The 18,392-nt window shown below is 44.4% G+C and overlaps 1 protein-coding gene across 1 annotated transcript; it reads right to left on the reverse strand.

Moving 5' to 3' along the window:
- Positions 1-1,598: 1,598 nt before the first annotated feature.
- Positions 1,599-7,461, reverse strand: LOC115115893 (homeobox protein unc-4 homolog). Its single transcript, XM_065000760.1, has 3 exons — positions 7,035-7,461; positions 6,099-6,274; positions 1,599-3,144 (listed from the first exon to the last, which is right to left on the reverse strand). The coding sequence occupies exons 1-3, from the start codon at positions 7,294-7,296 to the stop codon at positions 1,912-1,914; spliced, it is 1,671 nt and encodes a 556-aa protein (XP_064856832.1). The 5' UTR covers positions 7,297-7,461; the 3' UTR covers positions 1,599-1,911.
- Positions 7,462-18,392: the final 10,931 nt, after the last annotated feature.

Genomic DNA, 18,392 nt, shown 5'->3' on the forward strand with positions numbered 1-18,392 from the left:
CTCTCCTCCCCTTTCTCCTCTACAATATATTCTATACCTCCACCTCCGCTCCCCCTTTCTCCTCTACAGTATATTCTATACCTCCACCTCCCCTCCCCCTTTCTCCTCTACAATATATTCTATACCCTTCTCTCTCTCTACTCCCTCTCTCATTCCTCTCTCCTCCCTTCTCTCCTCCCTTCTCTCCTACTCCCTGACTTCACATCAGGTTCCAACTTCTGCACATATTTATTTTCTCTCTGTCTTTCTCTCTCCTTCTCTCGAGGGACCCGCGAGGCCCCATTAGAACAAATGGCGAGGGAAGGAAGCCCGCGTGGCTTTTGTAAAGAGGCGCACGCCGCCGTGCCGCTGCCTGTCCTATTATGTGCGCGACACATGATCAATAGCGGGATAGCGCCACGACATCAATATAAGTGACAGAACAATGAGGGATATCATCGGACATCTATCTTAATATAGCCGCCTACAAGGGGCTGGAAGCCCAGCCGGGGAGGCAGAGATGGAGGGGGGGGAGGGAGGGAGGGAGAAGGGGAGGGGATGGATCACATGAAAATTCCGCCCCACGAATCCCCATCTCCCTCCTCATCTCCTCCTGTCCAATATGCGCAGACACACACACATACACACAACCCCTCTCTCTCTCTCTCTCTCTACCCCCTCTCTCTCTCTCTCTCTCTCTCTCTCTCTCTACCTCTCTCTCTCTCTCTCTACCCTCTCTCTCTCTCCTCTCTCTCTCTACCCTCTCTCTCTACCTTCTCTCTCTCCTCTCTCTCTACCTTCTCTCTCTCCACTCTCTCTCTCTCTGCCCTCTCTGTCTCCACCCTCTCTCTCTCTCTGCTCTCTCTCTCTACTCTCTCTCTCTCTCTCTACCTTCTCTCTCTCTCCTCTCTCTCCTCTCTCTCTCTACACTCTCTCTCTCTCTCTCTCTCTCTCTCTCTACCTTCTATCTCTCTCCTCTCTCTCTCTCTCTCTCCTCTCTCTCTCTACACTCTCTCTCCTCTCTCTCTACCCTCTCTCTCTACACTCTCTCTCCTCTCTCTCTCTCTCTCTCTATGCAGCTGCCTGGGCTATTATTTTCCAATTTCAATTTGACACCCCTGCCTTTCATGCTAATTCTATTATTGTAGGGAGTTTATGTGATTTCATATCACTAGAAATCGCTCATGTATAATAACCCTTTGGGCTAAAAACCCAACCCAACCTCGGAAACCTGCGGTGGCCGGTGGTAAAAATAATTACTTTCATATCAAAAGTCAGCAGGAGGCGCGAGGAGGCGAGGAGGCCTGCAGGGTCCTATAGCCCCCAGCCCATAACCTCATTTCGATGGGGGCCTTTCAAATGAATACCTTTGTTAAAGCACAAACAGCCAGTCGGACTTGACTAGAGAGAGAAGGGAGATGTATCCGCTATAAAACCCCACAACAACAATAACCAAGCCCACCACCAACGGTCAGCCCAACACCAGTCTGATATATCTCCCATTATAATAAAGGCTAAAACACCGTTCTCCTGTCCCTGGTTCAATGGTCCTCTAAAACAACAGGGATTTCATTTAAACAATCACTTTATTTATCAAAATGTTTACATATATAAATATTTTTAATTTTTTTATACTTTCTCAAAAGAAATGTACAATGTTTGAGGATTTTTGTTGTTTTTCTGTGTTGAGATGTTTTGTCTTTTTCTCCTTTTGAAATGAACATGTCTATAACTTCCGTTTGGAAAGTAGTAGGCAACACATCGCCGTCTGAATCTATCAGAGAATCTGTTCAAAACAAAAATACAACAATAGAGTAGGTCTGTCTGATATGTTTTTAAAAGGTGTCTTGTAGCTTTGGGAATGTTTAGATGTAGTCTGTGGCTGAGCAGGGTTGGTTGGTAGTCTGTCTCTGTTTATATAATGCACCAGCGTTAGTCCATGTCGACTTCGTCTCCATCTGTCCCGGGCTCCTCGTGCTCCGCCTGACTCTCTGGCTTGGCGCCAGAACACAGCAAGGGCTCCGGTGACGAGTCCTCTCTCGTGCCCTCCCCAGTGGGCTCACTCTGGCAGTCGTTAACGTCCGTTACTCGTGACGAACCCGGTCGGTCGTCAGCCTCGCGGCTACCGTCACTACCCGTGTTGGACTGAGTTGAACTGGTTCTCGTTAAAGTCGTTTGAACTGAAACAGAGCTCTGTGGTGGGGGGGAAACGGAGTCTGGACCGTCGTTGTTGTAACTTCCCTGCTGTGCCTCACTCCCGCTCCGGTCCACACAGTTACTAACATGATTGTGGTGGTGGTGAAGGGGTTTGTTTAGGCCCAAATGAGCCAGATGATGAGAGCTGGTATAACCTGTAGATTCACTAGTCACACATCTCTGTCCCGGGTTCGGCCCGCTGCTGCTGCTGCTGTTGTTGTTGTCCTGGCACAGCCCGGTTTTCAGGGCCGTCTGTGGGACAATGAAGCCCAGTGGCTGATGGGTAATGGGGTACAACAGGAAGTGACCCTTCCCTATCAGCGGCCTCTGATTGGACAGCAAGCTGAAGTCCAGCTGTGGTTTCCGGCGAGGTGTGACGTCCGAGAGAAGGCTCTCCACGCTGAACGGGTTTAGTTTCTGGAGGCCCGAGGACCTGGAGGCGCCGAGTCCAGGACCGTGCGTGCTGCCCGGGGACACCTGCTGCTGGACCCCAGGTCCCGGTCCTATCTCCCCTGCGGTTCTTTGGTTGTTGTGGTGGTGATGGTCGTGGTGCTGGTCCTGGAGGAGACCAAACCGGGGGCGTGTTTGAGTCTGTTCACAGCTGTCTGGTTCCGTTTGGTGATGGTGGTGGTGTCCTCCTCCCGGTTCAGAATGAAGGCGGCTCCCGTTACAGTCGGATGAAGGCTGCTGCTCATTGTCGGTGATCTGTGACACGCCGCTGTCGCTGTCTGACCCGCCGGGTGTGTGGAAGAGGTCACCGGAGAGTAACTTGTTTTGAGACTTCAGCAGTTTACGCTCCTGTTTCCGTTTCTTTTTCTCTGCGCGCTCCAGCTCGCGCCGCGCGATCTCCTCGGCGTCCATGGGCTCTCCGCTGCACGTGGTCGGGTGGGAGTTGTGCGCCGGGCGCCCCGGGCCTTTCTTAGTGTTCTCTTTTTTCCTCCATTTAGCGCGCCGGTTCTGGAACCAAACCTACACACACACACACACACATTACACACACACACACACGCACACACACACATTACACACACACACACACACACAAACACAAACACACGCACACACATTCATATTACACACACACACAAACATTACACACACACACACATTACACACATTACACACACACACACACACATTACACACACACATTACACACACACACACACACACACACACACACACACACACACACACACACACACACACACACACACACACACAGGGAGCCAAGAATGGGGAAATTGGTTTAGTTAATTTTCTATGCATCTTGTTGGGGTGAATCTCTCTCTGTCTCTCTCTCCTTTTCTCTCCAAAGTCATGTAAAACAAGGCCACAGATTGAGTAGTGAAATTAATTATGGCTCAACTTGTTCCACCTACAAGCTAGAATAAAATATTTGTTTTGATAAAATGTATTAATAGTTTTGTATTCGATAAATGTATGAATAAACTGACGTAAAATGTATATCAACCAATAATATTATTATTCGTGGCAAAAATAACAAATCGAAATATACCAAGACCACATCATTCTGAAATATTGATTGTTATTATTATTGTTGTTTTGTTGTTGCTGTTGTTGTTGTTGTGTTGTTGCTGTTGTTGTTGTTGTTGCTAAATGACAGACCAGAGGTGCAGTTTGTAGTATTTATAAATCCAACCGGATCAGAACTAATTAACAGACTAGTCCATGTTGAGAAACACTGAGACCCCAAAGAAAACAAATATAAGTTAAGGGCCACCCCCCCCCCCCCCACCCCCCCCCCCCCCCTCTCTCTCTCCTTCTCTCCATCCCCTTCTCTCTCGCTCGTCTTCTCTCCCACCATATCTCACCTAATTACGATTAAAACGCAGCTGAAGCCCTGACACAAACATACAACGCGGCCAATATATCCAATAACAGACGGCGGTCGCCAAATAGGCCTCGTCTATATTACACACCGACACACACACACCACCACTTCTCCTATCCACAGATGCGCCATTCTAATTGTCAATCGAGAGTCAGTGTGATAGCTAATTCTCCCAATTACGTTTAATTCCACCGTAGATAATTCGGCCTATCCCTCTCAATTCATCCTGCCTCCGTCTCCCTGTCCCGCCCCCTCCCTCTACCACGGCTCCGAGAGCAGCTTTCCACCGCGGTGTGCCAGGGGGACCCGCCGCCTGTGAGCCCACACCGTCCGGCCTCACGGCGCACACGGCCCCGCATGTTCGGCGCTGATAACGCAGGGAGTTAGCGTTCAGATTGAGAAGTGGGCTGCGTGTTTGTCACATAATGTGGTGCGTCGACGGAAACAACATGACAATAGCCGTGTTTCTTATGAATTTGTAATGTTGGTGAATATCTCCGCGTGCAAGAACCTGCTGCCGATAAAGAAGCACTAAGCAGCTTGGAGGAATAATAATCTGTGGTTTAAAGGAGGCGAAATCCCCAAACAAGATACACACACACACACACCAGAGCCATGCGCGTTTAGTTTTACAAGGAAACTCAACGACTAAACCAAAGCCCCCCCAAAACACCAAGCCAACAGCATTCCTGTCTGTCTACATTTCCACCAAGTTATACCTCAATTAGTAAACACATCAAATACGCACATCACCGTTAAGCACAAACAAATCTGAGCCTGGTGGGAAAAATGAAAATGAAGTCGTTGAAAATAGTGGGGGGGTTTTAAAACTTTTGCATTGATATTGTGGAGGTGTCGTTTTTAGATCGGCCTAAAACGTGTTGTTAAATAGAGAGAGAGAGTGAGTGCGTTTTGTGCAGCCTATAGATCTATCCTATAGGAATTAAGTAGTAGGCTATGTTATCGCTGGTCTACAGCTTTATTCGGTCCCGGACAGCCATGTCAATAAAGCCAGCTCATTATGGTATTAAAGGGATCGGCTTCTCCTTATATCTGACGAGCAAAAATGCTGACTAAAACTCCACACAGCCGGAGAGGTTTAAAGGTGGTGTTTTTACTTCCGTAAACAGAGTCCTATGGGTTATCCAATCATTAAAAAGCATGCTGGACAAATTACGGGTTACTATTTTTTTTGTCGGGAATATTTGTACTTGGTTAAAACTGTTTTTAGTAATGAACATTTAGTTTTAAAAAAGGAATTATGGGAATACTATATTAAGTTAAAAATCTAACTTGATAATAATAAGACAAAACAATACTAATACTAATAAAAAAATAATTGTAATTATTTATAATAATGTAGGCCTATTTTATCTTCTAATTATCGTTAACAGCATAACACAAAATACAAAATACAAATGGTCAAAATAGAAATTGATTTCAAAATAGAAATTGACATGAATTCAAAATGGACATGAATTCAGCCCAGAAATTTAGCCTCTACAAATTCACATAAACAAAGGAATCATATCTTTTTTTTTTACCAATTCACAATTTATCTTAACAATTAATCTTTTTTAAATGCAAAAACAACCGTGATATATGAGATGTTATTATTATTATTATTATTATTATTATTATTATTATTGTTATTATATGTGTGTTATGGATCAAATCCTCAGCTGTTCTGGTTCATTCAGTAAACGGAACTGGGTTTTTATGACCTCATAAATCAATACTGTATGTTAATGCATAATTCAATAGGTCTTTAATTGATGGGCCTATAATTGACAAATAGCTGTCTCACTAATATCTCACTATGGGGATTATTGATGAAACTGAACACACAGCTATAGAGGCCTGGTTATTACACACTTCAAACCAAACTGAGAAATTACTCCAACAATCCAAGAATATTTTTTATTCTCGCGCACACGTTCGAATAATATTCCTCAAGAACGTAGTATTACTTTTCAACAACAGAACATGGCATTGATAAGAAAGTGCAAGTAGAAATGTATTTTAATTAAATGTGTTTATATTTTTGGGGGGGGAGTTGTTTGTTTACCTGGACCCGGGACTCTACTAGGTCCAGCCGCAGCGCGAGCGCCTCCCGCATGAAGATATCCGGGTAGTGGCTCTCGTTAAAAGCTTTCTCCAGCTCCTCCAACTGCCAACCGGTGAAATTGGTCCGCGTGCGTCTCCGTTTGCAACCGGGGCTATCCTTATCTGGGTCCCCCGAATCTACACAGAAACGGTCAGAGAGAGAGAGAGAGGTGGTAGTGTCAACTGACGACATGTGGGCTCGGTAAACAAGTCAACGACAACAACAACAACCATCTCTCAGCTACATCAAGCCATCGTGAACTAAACGGCTCAGTAAATTGCTTGTTACACAAAGCATCGATTATAGTTCAGAGAAATGCTGAATGTGTGTTTTGTTCTGTTTTCTCCTGCTTGAGTTGCTGAAACATTACAGGCCACTACAGTGAGTTGGAATATAGACGCGTCCTCCATCGGAGGGAGTCTAGTTGGAATGTTGAGTTATATGGCTGTTCCGAAAATAAGAAATGCATTTATTTGATATAACTTTATTATTTCTGGAAAAACACTAGCCATTAAAAATATATATAATTCATCCATTTAAACAGCACAGCAGAATGGACTGTGTTTTGTTAGGAAATTAGCAATTGCTTCGCGTTTTTTTTTTCTCATTCAATACTTGGTTGTAATTATGACATAATTAATCAAAAATCGATTATAAGATTTGAGTTGAACATTACATTTCAGAGTTTATAAAATAGTCCAAAATAAAACAAGAGTTGATTTTAAAAGCCCAACTAAATAACGGTTCTATGCAAAGCTTCACCATGAACAAGATGCCATATTTCCATGGAAACTAAAATCACTCTACGGCCAATAATATCAAACCAATATTTCCAGACGTGTATCACTCCTGTCTCTCTCTTTCCATCCCTTCCTCCGTCCATTGCCTCCAGCCTACCTGAGAGTTTGTACTGATTATCTCCGTTAATCCCGCAGCCAGAGGAAAGTAGAGGACCGGAGCCGTGTACCACCGAGGCAGAGCACGAGCTGTTCAGTAATCCGTCTATGGAGAAGGGTACGGCGGCCGCGGACTGTAGCTGGTGACCGGCGAGCTCGTAGACGTGGTGGTGTCCTAGGTGGTAGGGGAAACCAACACCGACCATTCGGCCCAGAGAGCCTCCGAACTGGGCGTGGGGGTGCTCGAGTATCCGGCTGTCCATGCTACTGGCCCGGACGGTGGAGGGGCCGAAGTGAGGCGTCTGACCGAGGGATTGTGGGTGAACATGCAGAGCGAGGGGAAGGAGAGGGGGATGAAGCGAGAGGGAGAGAGAGAGAGAGAGAGGAGGGAGGACAGAGAGAGACAGACAGACACCGACGGAGCGCAGCTGTACTATAAAACAGGAACAGACATAGACAGTGAGTTTTTACTCCTATACTACCAGACATCACCCCCCCTCCTCCTCTTCCTTCCTGTCATCTTCCCTCTCCTGCCCCCCTAATTAGGCCTTCCGCGGCTCGGGGAGTTTTGGACCAATAAGAAACGCTAATGGGTCGGTATCGTCACAGGCGTGGTTATGGCTCGTGTGTGAGAGGGAGAGATGGAGGGAAAAAAACGTTTTTCCATATCGATTACTAATTACACCTGACATCGGCCTCCACAAACAATATAAGCCCTGTCACAACATGGACATGGGGAGGCTGGGGGAGGGGGAGGGTAAGGCTATAGGAAGCTCATTGAAAGGCGATCCATTATAAAACAGACGGAAAATTATGTTTTTCTTTTTCTACCTCCCACACATCTCTCATGTTCTTCAACAAACACATCTAAAACAGGGATGGTGGCCAGCATCATGCTGGTGGTGGGATTTTGTGTCTCTCTCTCTCTCTCTCTCTCTCTCTCTCTCTCTCTCTCTCTCTCTCTCTCTCTCTCTCTCTCTCTCTCTCTCTCTCTCTCTCTCTCTCTCTCTCTCTCTCTCTCTCTCTCTCTCTCTCTCTCTCTCTCTCTCTCTCTCTCTCTCTCTCTCTCTCTCTCTCTCTCTCCCTCCTCCCCTCTCTCCTGCCCCTCTCTCCTGCCCCTGTCTCTCTCCCTCCTTCCCTCTCTCCTGCCCCTCTCTCCTGCCCCTGTCTCTCTCCCTCCATCCCTCTGTCTCACCCAGTGAAAGTGATGTTTTCCGATTACATCCTTGCTGAGCATCAAGGAGCTTCATCATGCACACTTTCCCCGGCTGTCACGTCAGCGTTTAAAACTACAACCGGCTGTCACGTTGCGTTTAAAACTACAACCCTCTCTGTCTCTCCCTCTCCCTCCCTCCCGGTCTCCCCTACACTCCACCCCGCCACTTAACACATACTCGCGCACGCGCACGCTCACGCACACACGGGCGGACCCACACACACATGCACACGCACCATTACTGTTTTTAAAGGTGATTAGTTGGTTGGTGTACCGTAACATTCCGCGTCCTTGTGTTGATTTTTCACCCGGAACACTGGCGCGCAGTAGCAGAACAGACTATAACAGAATCACGGGGCGTTGAGTTGCTAGTAGCCAGCTGTAGGATAGAAGGTTTGAAGCGGGGAAATAAAAAATACTCACTAAAAAGTTACACTGATTTTCCGTAGGCTGCGATCTTTGTATTGTCAGTAAAATAATTCGTTCAGTTGTTAATAATGTTCTAGAATAAAAAGAACATGGAGATAATTCCGTTTTTCTGCACGGTAGATTCTCCTCCATAACCCGTTTAATCAATTAATGAAATCTGACATCTGCTCAGTAAAATAAGATATATTTTGTCGTGTAATCATTACCTTGTTGTAGTGTTTGTCCTAAACATTTAGTTTGAAATCATTACATGTGCCAATGATGTTGATAAGAGACTCAGAGTGACATGAAGAGATATTAGGAAATGAGATATGTCCAGTTGTATTTACACAATGTAGCCTAATAAGGAGAGAGAGAGAGAGGGAGGGGGAGGGAGGGAGGGAGGGAGGGAGAGAGAGGGTGGGAGAGAGGGAGAGAGAGAGACAGAGAGAGAGAGAGAGAGAGGGAGGGAGGGAGGGAGGGAGGGAGGGAGGGAGGGAGAGAGAGAGGAGAGAGGAGAGAGAGAGAGAGAGAGAGAGAGAGAGGGAGAGAGAGAGGAGGGAGGGAGGGAGGGGGAGGGAGGGAGGGAGAGAGAGAGAGAGAGAGAGAGAGAGAGAGAGAGAGAGAGAGAGAGGGAGGGAGAGAGAGAGAGAGAGAGAGAGGAGAGGGAGGGAGGGAGGGAGGGAGAGAGAGAGGGAGGGAGGGAGAGGACAGGGAGGGAGAGAGGAGAGGAGAGGAGAGAGAGGGAGGGAGGAGAGAGAGAGAGAGAGAGAGAGAGAGAGAGAGAGAGAGAGAGAGAGAGAGAGAGAGAGAGAGAGAGAGAGAGAGGGAGGAGAGAGAGGAGGGAGAGAGAGAGAGAGAGAGGAGAGGGGGAGAGGGAGGGAGGGAGGGGAGAGAGAGAGGGGGAGAGAGAGAGGGAGAGAGAGAGAGAGAGAGAGAGAGAGAGACAGGGAGAGAGAGAGAGGGAGAGAGGGAGGAGACAGGGAGAGAGAGACAGGGAGAGAGAGAGAGAGAGGGAGAGAGAGAGAGGGAGAGAGAGAGAGAGAGAGAGAGAGAGAGAGAGAGAGGGAGGGAGGGGGAGAGAGATTATACATATAATGATAAACGTATAGAAGGGGGACAGATTTGGCCCGAGGCGATAACCGCTTAATTTTGTGTTAAATTTCTTGACAGAAAGCCACCCGTGCTCCTGAATACAGAATGGTAATCAGAGACAAATGCATAAGTGCCCCCCTATCCCTCATAGGTGGAATTTCCACCGGGGATTGGGGACATGTCCCCCCCAATATTCAGAACAGGTTGATTGGTCCTCCCTCCCAATAATTGACTTAAAACAACATTTGTCTGGCGCCCCAAAAATAGCATATGAAACGTCATAGGTAATGGCAGCATGAGGAATTGCAGGACATTTGCTTTAACACTTCATGGCAACAACAACAAAGAAGCAGCAGTCCTTTTCTTTCTCACTTTTCAAACAGAAATGGTCTTGTGCCTTCGGTGCTTCATCAATGTGTCATTCTGGTCATGCGCCGTCACATACGACATAGCTAGTTCGTTAGCTAAGGTAGCTAGCCACTGTAGCTAGCCACTGTAGCTAGCCACTGTAGCTAGCCACTGTAGCTAGCCACTCCAGCTAGCCACTGTAGCTAGCCATTAGTTAGCCACTGTAGCTAGCCACTGTAGCTAGCCATTGTAGCTAGCCATTGTAGCTAGCCAGCTAGCCATTGTAGCTAGCCACTTTAGCTATAGCCAGTAACTCTTCCAGTATGTGTTGAATTCATTTCACAGGATTTGTTTTTGGACAAGGCTGTAGAGATTGTTAAGAACAGGTAATTTTGTCACCAAATATATTATTCATCCATTTTTAAACATTAAATATCATGTTATGGTGGTTTATTGATCCGTTATACTGTTAAAAAGATGTTATCTTTGCATTTTTTGGCAAAAGTGGACCTTTAAAGTAAACATTTCCTTCCAAAAAAAACGGTAATTAAGTAGGTTTAAAAAGCAGCTCTTCTGTCATTAAAAATAGTAATGCCAGGATGACATCATCCTCTATGAGGAAATAGTCATGCCAGCTCCTCCTCCTCAGGATGACATCATCCTCTATGAGGAAATAGTCATGCCAGCTCCTCTTCCTCAGGATGACATCATCCTCTATGAGGAAATAGTCATGCCAGCTCCTCCTCTTCAGGATGACATCATCCTTTATGAGGAAATAGTCATGCCAGCTCCTCCTCCTCAGGATGACATCATCCTCTTTGAGGAAATAGTAATGCCAGCTCCTCCTCCTCAGGATGACATCATCCTCTATGAGGAAATAGTCATGCCAGCTCCTCCTCTTCAGGATGACATCATCCTTTATGAGGAAATAGTCATGCCAGCTCCTCCTCCTCAGGATGAAATCATCCTCTATGAGGAAATAGTAATGCCAGCTCCTCCTCCTCAGGATGACTGCCAGCTCCTCCTCCTCATGATGACATCATCCTCTATGAGGAAATTGTCATGCCAGCTCCTCCTCCTCAGGAGGATGACATCAAATCAAATCAAATTTATTTATATAGCCCTTCGTACATCAGCTGATATCTCAAAGTGCTGTACAGAAACCCAGCCTAAAACCCCAAACAGCAAGCAATGCAGGTGTAGAAGCACGGTGGCTAGGAAAAACTCCCTAGAAAGGCCAAAACCTAGGAAGAAACCTAGAGAGGAACCAGGCTATGTGGGGTGGCCAGTCCTCTTCTGGCTGTGCCGGGTGGAGATTATAACAGAACATGGCCAAGATGTTCAAATGTTCATAAATGACCAGCATGGTTGAATAATAATAAGGCAGAACAGTTGAAACTGGAGCAGCAGCAGAGTCAGGTGGAAGTTGAAACTGGAGCAGCAGCATGGCCAGGTGGACTGGGGACAGCAAGGAGTCATCATGTCAGGTAGTCCTGGGGCATGGTCCTAGGGCTCAGGTCAGTTGAAACTGGAACAGCAGCATGGCCAGGTGGACTGGGGACAGCAAGGAGTCATCATGTCAGGTAGTCCTGGGGCATGGTCCTAGGGCTCAGGTCAGTTGAAACTGGAACAGCAGCATGGCCAGGTGGACTGGGGACAGCAAGGAGTCATCATGTCAGGTAGTCCTGGGGCATGCTGCTGTTCCAGTTTCAACTGACCTGAGCCCTAGGACCATGCCCCAGGACTACCTGACATGATGACTCCTCTATGAGGAAATAGTCATGCCAGCTCCTCCTCCTCAGGAGGATGAAATCATCCTCTATGAGGAAATAGTCATACTTTTTTGAAACAGTCTGTTTGAGGTACAAGTTTGAGTTGAGTTTTTTTTTTTTCTCTCCAAAATAATGCTTTGGCCACAAATACGAGTATAGGATAAGCCAACCACATTATTTGGGAATACGAGTATAGGATAAGCCAACCACATTATTTGGGAATACGAGTATAGGATAAGCCAACCACATGATTTGGGAATACGAGTATAGGATAAGCCAACCACATGATTTGGGAATACGAGTATAGGATAAGCCAACCACATGATTTGGGAATACGAGTATAGGATAAGCCAACCACATGATTTGGGAATACGAGTATAGGATAAGCCAACCACATGATTTGGGAATACGCCAACCACATGATTTATAGGATAAGCCAACCACATGATTTGGGAATACGAGTATAGGATAAGCCAACCACATGATTTGGGAATACGAGTATAGGATAAGCCAACCACATGATTTGGGAATACGAGTATAGGATAAGCCAACCACATGATTTGGGAATACGAGTATAGGATAAGCCAACCACATGATTTGGGAATACGAGTATAGGATAAGCCAACCACATGATTTGGGAATACGAGTATAGGATAAGCCAACCACATGATTTGGGAATACGAGTATAGGATAAGCCAACCACATGATTTGGGAATACGAGTATAGGATAAGCCAACCACATGATTTGGGAATACGAGTATAGGATAAGCCAACCACATGATTTGGGAATACGAGTATAGGATAAGCCAACCACATGATTTGGGAATACGAGTATAGGATAAGCCAACCACATGATTTGGGAATACGAGTATAGGATAAGCCAACCACATGATTTGGGAATACGAGTATAGGATAAGCCAACCACATGATTTGGGAATACGAGTATAGGATAAGCCAACCACATGATTTGGGAATACGAGTATAGGATAAGCCAACCACATGATTTGGGAATACGAGTATAGGATAAGCCAACCACATGATTTGGGAATACGATTTGGGTATAGGATAAGCCAACCACATGATTTGGGAATACGAGTATAGGATAAGCCAACCACATGATTTGGGAATACGAGTATAGGATAAGCCAACCACATGATTTGGGAATATTTGGGAATACGAGTATAGGATAAGCCAACCACATGATTTGGGAATACGAGTATAGGATAAGCCAACCACATTTGGGAATGATTTGGGCCAACCACATGATTTGGGAATACGAGTATAGGATAAGCCAACCACATGATTTGGGAATACGAGTATAGGATAAGCCAACCACATGATTTGGGAATACGAGTATAGGATAAGCCAACCACATGATTTGGGAATACGAGTATAGGATAAGCCAACCACATGATTTGGGAATACGAGTATAGGATAAGCCAACCACATGATTTGGGAATACGAGTATAGGATAAGCCAACCACATGATTTGGGAATACAACCACAGTATAGGATAAGCCAACCACATGATTTGGGAATACGAGTATAGGATAAGCCAACCACATGATTTGGGAATACGAGTATAGGATAAGCCAACCACATGATTTGGGAATACGAGTATAGGATAAGCCAACCACATGATTTGGGAATACGGTATAGGATAAGCCAACCACATGATTTGGGAATACGAGTATAGGATAAGCCAACCACATGATTTGGGAATACGAGTATAGGATAAGCCAACCACATGATTTGGGAATACGAGTATAGGATAAGCCAACCACATGATTTGGGAATACGAGTATAGGATAAGCCAACCACACATTTGATTTGGGACATGATTTGGGTATAGGATAAGCCAACCACATGATTTGGGAATACGAGTATAGGATAAGCCAACCACATGATTTGGGGAGGATAAGCCAACCACATGATTTGGGAATACGAGTATAGGATAAGCCAACCACATGATTTGGGAATACGAGTATAGGATAAGCCAACCACATGATTTTGGGAATAAGCCAACCACATGATTTGGGAAGTATAGGATAAGCCAACCACATGATTTGGGAATAGAGTATAGGATAAGCCAACCACATGATTTTAAAAGGATAAGCCAACCACATGATTTGGGAATACGAGTATAGGATAATTGGGTGGAAACGGCCAACCACATGATTTGGGAATACGAGTATAGGATAAGCCAACCACATGTATTTGGGGAGTATAGGATAAGCCAACCACATGATTTGGGAAACCACACATGATTTGGGAATCAGTATAGGATGGCAAAACATGATTTGGGTACGAGTATAGGATAAAACCACATGATTTGGGAATACGAGTATAGGATAAGCCAACCACATGATTTGGGAATACGAGTATAGGATAAGCCAACCACATGATTTGGGAATAACAACCACATGATTTGGGAATACAGTATAGGATAAGCCAACCACATGATTTGGGAATAAGTATAGGATAAGCCAACCACATGATTTGGGAATACGAGTATAGGATAAGCCAACCACATGATTTGGGAATACGAGTATAGGATAAGCCAACCACATGATTTGGGAATACGAGTATAGGATAAGCCAACCACATGATTTGGGAATACATGATTTGGGAATACGAGTATAGGATAAGCCAACCACATGATTTGGGAATACGAGTATAGGATAAGCCAACCACATGATTTGGGAATACCAACCACATGATTTGGGAATACGAGTATAGGATAAGCCAACCACATGATTTGGGAATACGAGTATAGGATAAGCCAACCACATGATTTGGGAATACGAGTATAGGATAAGCCAACCACATGATTTGGGAATACGAGTATAGGATAAGCCAACCACATGATTTGGGGGTAGGATAAGCCAACCACATGATTTGGGAATACGAGTATAGGATAAGCCAACCACATGATTTGGGAATACGAGTATAGGATAAGCCAACCACATGATTTGGGAATACGAGTATAGGATAAGCCAACCACATGATTTGGGAGCCAACCACATGATTTGGGAATACGAGTATAGGATAACAACCACATGATTTGGGAATACAGTATAGGATAAGCCAACCACATGATTTGGGAATACGAGTATAGGATAAGCCAACCACATGATTTGGGAATACTATAGGATAAGCCAACCACATGATTTGGGAATACGAGTATAGGATAAGCCAAACATGATTTGGGAATACGAGTTAGGATAAGCCAACCACATGATTTGGGAATACAGTATAGGATAAGCCAACCACATGATTTGGGAATACGAGTATAGGATAAGCCAAGTAGACATGATTTGGGAATCAGTCTAGGATAAGGCAAAATGTAAGCCAACCACATGATTTGGGTAGGATAAGCCACATGATTTGGGAATCTCAGTATAGGATAAGCCAACCACATGATTTGGGAATAGATTTAGGAAACAACCACATGATTTCTCTCAGTCTCATGGCAAATTTGGGAATAGATTAGGATAAGCCAACCACATGATTTGGGATTTAAAACTGCCACATTTTGGGAATCAGTATAGGATAAGCCAAAATGATTTGGGAATAGAGTTAGGATAAGGAAACATGATTTTAAAGGATAAGCCAACCACATGATTTGGGAATCAGTCCCATGGCAAAATGATTTGGGAATAGATTTAAAAGGATAAGCCAACCACATGATTTGGGTAGATTAGGAAAGCCAACCACATGATTTGGGAATCAGCAAAAGGATATGATTGGCAAAATGATTTGGGAATTTGGGAATACGAGTCTCATAGGAAAGCCAACCACAGATTTGCCAACCACAGAAAAAAGTATAGGATTTTCTCTCAGTCTCAGTTTGGCAAAATAGGTGTAGATTTGGGAGGAAAGTGATTTGGGATTTAAAACTGCTACATTTTCTCTCAGTCTCATGGCAAAATGTGTAGATTGGGAGGAAAGTAGATTTAAAACTCAGTCTCATGGCAACATTTTTTTTCTCTCAGTCTCATGGCAAAATGTGTAGATTGGGAGGAAAGTAGATTTAAAACTGCTACATTTTCTCTCAGTCTCATGGCAAAATGTGTAGATTGGGTGGAAAGTAGATTTAAAACTGCTACATTTTCTCTCAGTCTCATGGCAAAATGTGTAGATTGGGAGGAAAGTAGATTTAAAACTGCTACATTTTCTCTCAGTCTCATGGCAAAATGTGTAGATTGGGTGGAAAGTAGATTTAAAACTGCATCATTGTCACTCTGCTCCATGGCAAAATGTGTAGATTGGGTGGAAAGTAGATTTAAAACTGCAACATTGTCACTCTGCTCCATGGCATTTGATTTAAAACTGCACCATTGTGCTCTGCTCCATGGCAAAATGTGTAGATTGGGAGGAAAGTAGATTTAAAACTGCATCATTGTCACTCTGCTCCATGGCAAAATGTGTAGATTGGGAGGAAAGTAGATTTAAAACTGCACCATTGTCACTCTGCTCCATGGCAAAATGTGTAGATTGGGAGGAAAGTAGATTTAAAACTGCACCATTGTCACTCTGCTCCATGGCAAAATGTGTAGATTGGGAGGAAAGTAGATTTAAAACTGCACCATTGTCACTCTGCTCCATGGCAAAATGTGTAGATTGGGAGGAAAGTAGATTTAAAACTGCATCATTGTCACTCTGCTCCATGGCAAAATGTGTAGATTGGGAGGAAAGTAGATTTAAAACTGCACCATTGTCACTCTGCTCCATGGCAAAATGTGTAGATTGGGAGGAAAGTGGATTTAAAACTGCACCATTGTCACTCTGCTCCATGGCAAAATGTGTAGATTGGGAGGAAAGTAGATTTAAAACTGCACCATTGTCACTCTGCTCCATGGCAAAATGTGTAGATTGGGAGGAAAGTAGATTTAAAACTGCATCATTGTCACTCTGCTCCATGGCAAAATGTGTAGATTGGGAGGAAAGTAGATTTAAAACTGCATCATTGTCACTCTGCTCCATGGCAAAATGTGTAGATTGGGAGGAAAGTAGATTTAAAACTGCATCATTGTCACTCTGCTCCATGGCAAAATGTGTAGATTGGGAGGAAAGTAGATTTAAAACTGCACCATTGTCACTCTGCTCCATGGCAAAATGTGTAAATTGGGAGGAAAGTAGATTTAAAACTGCATCATTGTCACTCTGCTCCATGGCAAAATGTGTAGATTGGGAGGAAAGTAGATTTAAAACTGCATCATTGTCACTCTGCTCCATGGCAAAATGTGTAGATTGGGAGGAAAGTAGATTTAAAACTGCATCATTGTCACTCTGCTCCTTGGCAAAATGTGTAGATTGGGAGGAAAGTAGATTTAAAACTGCACCATTGTCACTCTGCTCCATGGAAAACTCTGTTGAAATGCAGGACGTTAGCTGTTTTCCTGAACAAATATTTTCCCCCTCCTTTCACTGATCATTCCACTTATACTGAGTTGTCAAAAAAACATTACATATACCCCTCTATGTACCCCTCTACATACCCCTCTAGATACCCTCCATATATCCCTCTATATATCCCTCTATATACCCCTCTATATACCCCTCTATGTACCCCTCTACATACCCCTCTATATACCCTCCATATATCCCTCTATATACCCCTCTATATACCCCTCTATGTACCCCTCTACATACCCCTCTATATACCCTCCATATATCCCTCTATATACCCCTCTATATACCCCTCTATGTACCCCTCTACATACCCCTCTATATACCCTCCATATATCCCTCTATATACCCCTCTATATACCCCTCTATGTACCCCTCTACATACCCCTCTATATATCCTCCATATATCCCTCTATATACCCCTCTACGTACCCCTCTACATACCCCTCTATATACCCCTCTATATACCCTCTATATATCCCTCTATATACCCTCTATATACTCCTCTATATACCCCTCTATATACCCTCTATATATCCCTCTATATACCCTCTATATACCCCTCTATATACCACTCAGTATGTCCCTCTATATACCCTCTATATACCCCTCAGTATGCCCCTCAGTATGTCCCTCTATATACCTCTCTATATACCCCCTATATACCCCTCTATATACCCCCTATATATACCCCCTCTATATACCCCTCTATATACCCCTCTATATACCACTTTATATACCCCTCTATATACCCCTCAGTATGCCCCTCTATATACCCCTCAGTATGCCCCTCTATATACCCCCTCTATATACCCTCTATATACCCTCTATATACCCCTCTATATACCCCTCAGTATGCCCCTCTATATACCCTCTATATACCCCTCAGTATGCCCCTCTATATACGCCTCAGTATGCCCCTCTATATACCCTCTATATACCCCTCAGTATGCCCCTCTATATACCCCTCTATATACCCCTCTATATACCCCTCAGTATGCCCCTCTATATACCCCTCAGTATGCCCCTCTATATACCCCCTCTATATACCCTCCCCCTCTATATACCCTCTATATACCCCTCTATATACCCCTCTATATACCCCTCA

Source organism: Oncorhynchus nerka, linkage group LG15 (assembly GCF_034236695.1).
Source record: "Oncorhynchus nerka isolate Pitt River linkage group LG15, Oner_Uvic_2.0, whole genome shotgun sequence".
Lineage (NCBI taxonomy): Eukaryota > Metazoa > Chordata > Actinopteri > Salmoniformes > Salmonidae > Oncorhynchus > Oncorhynchus nerka.

Excerpts from the sequence above, each read along its gene's own strand:
- LOC115115893 (XM_065000760.1), bottom strand. The coding sequence starts at position 7,296 with ATGGACAGCCGGATACTCGAGCACCCCCACGCCCAGTTCGGAGGCTCT. Across the intron at positions 6,275-7,034 it reads TAATCAGTACAAACTCTCAG|ATTCGGGGGACCCAGATAAG; the intron begins GTAGGCTGGAGG and ends GTTTCTGTGTAG. Across the intron at positions 3,145-6,098 it reads TAGTAGAGTCCCGGGTCCAG|GTTTGGTTCCAGAACCGGCG; the intron begins GTAAACAAACAA and ends GTGTGTGTGTAG.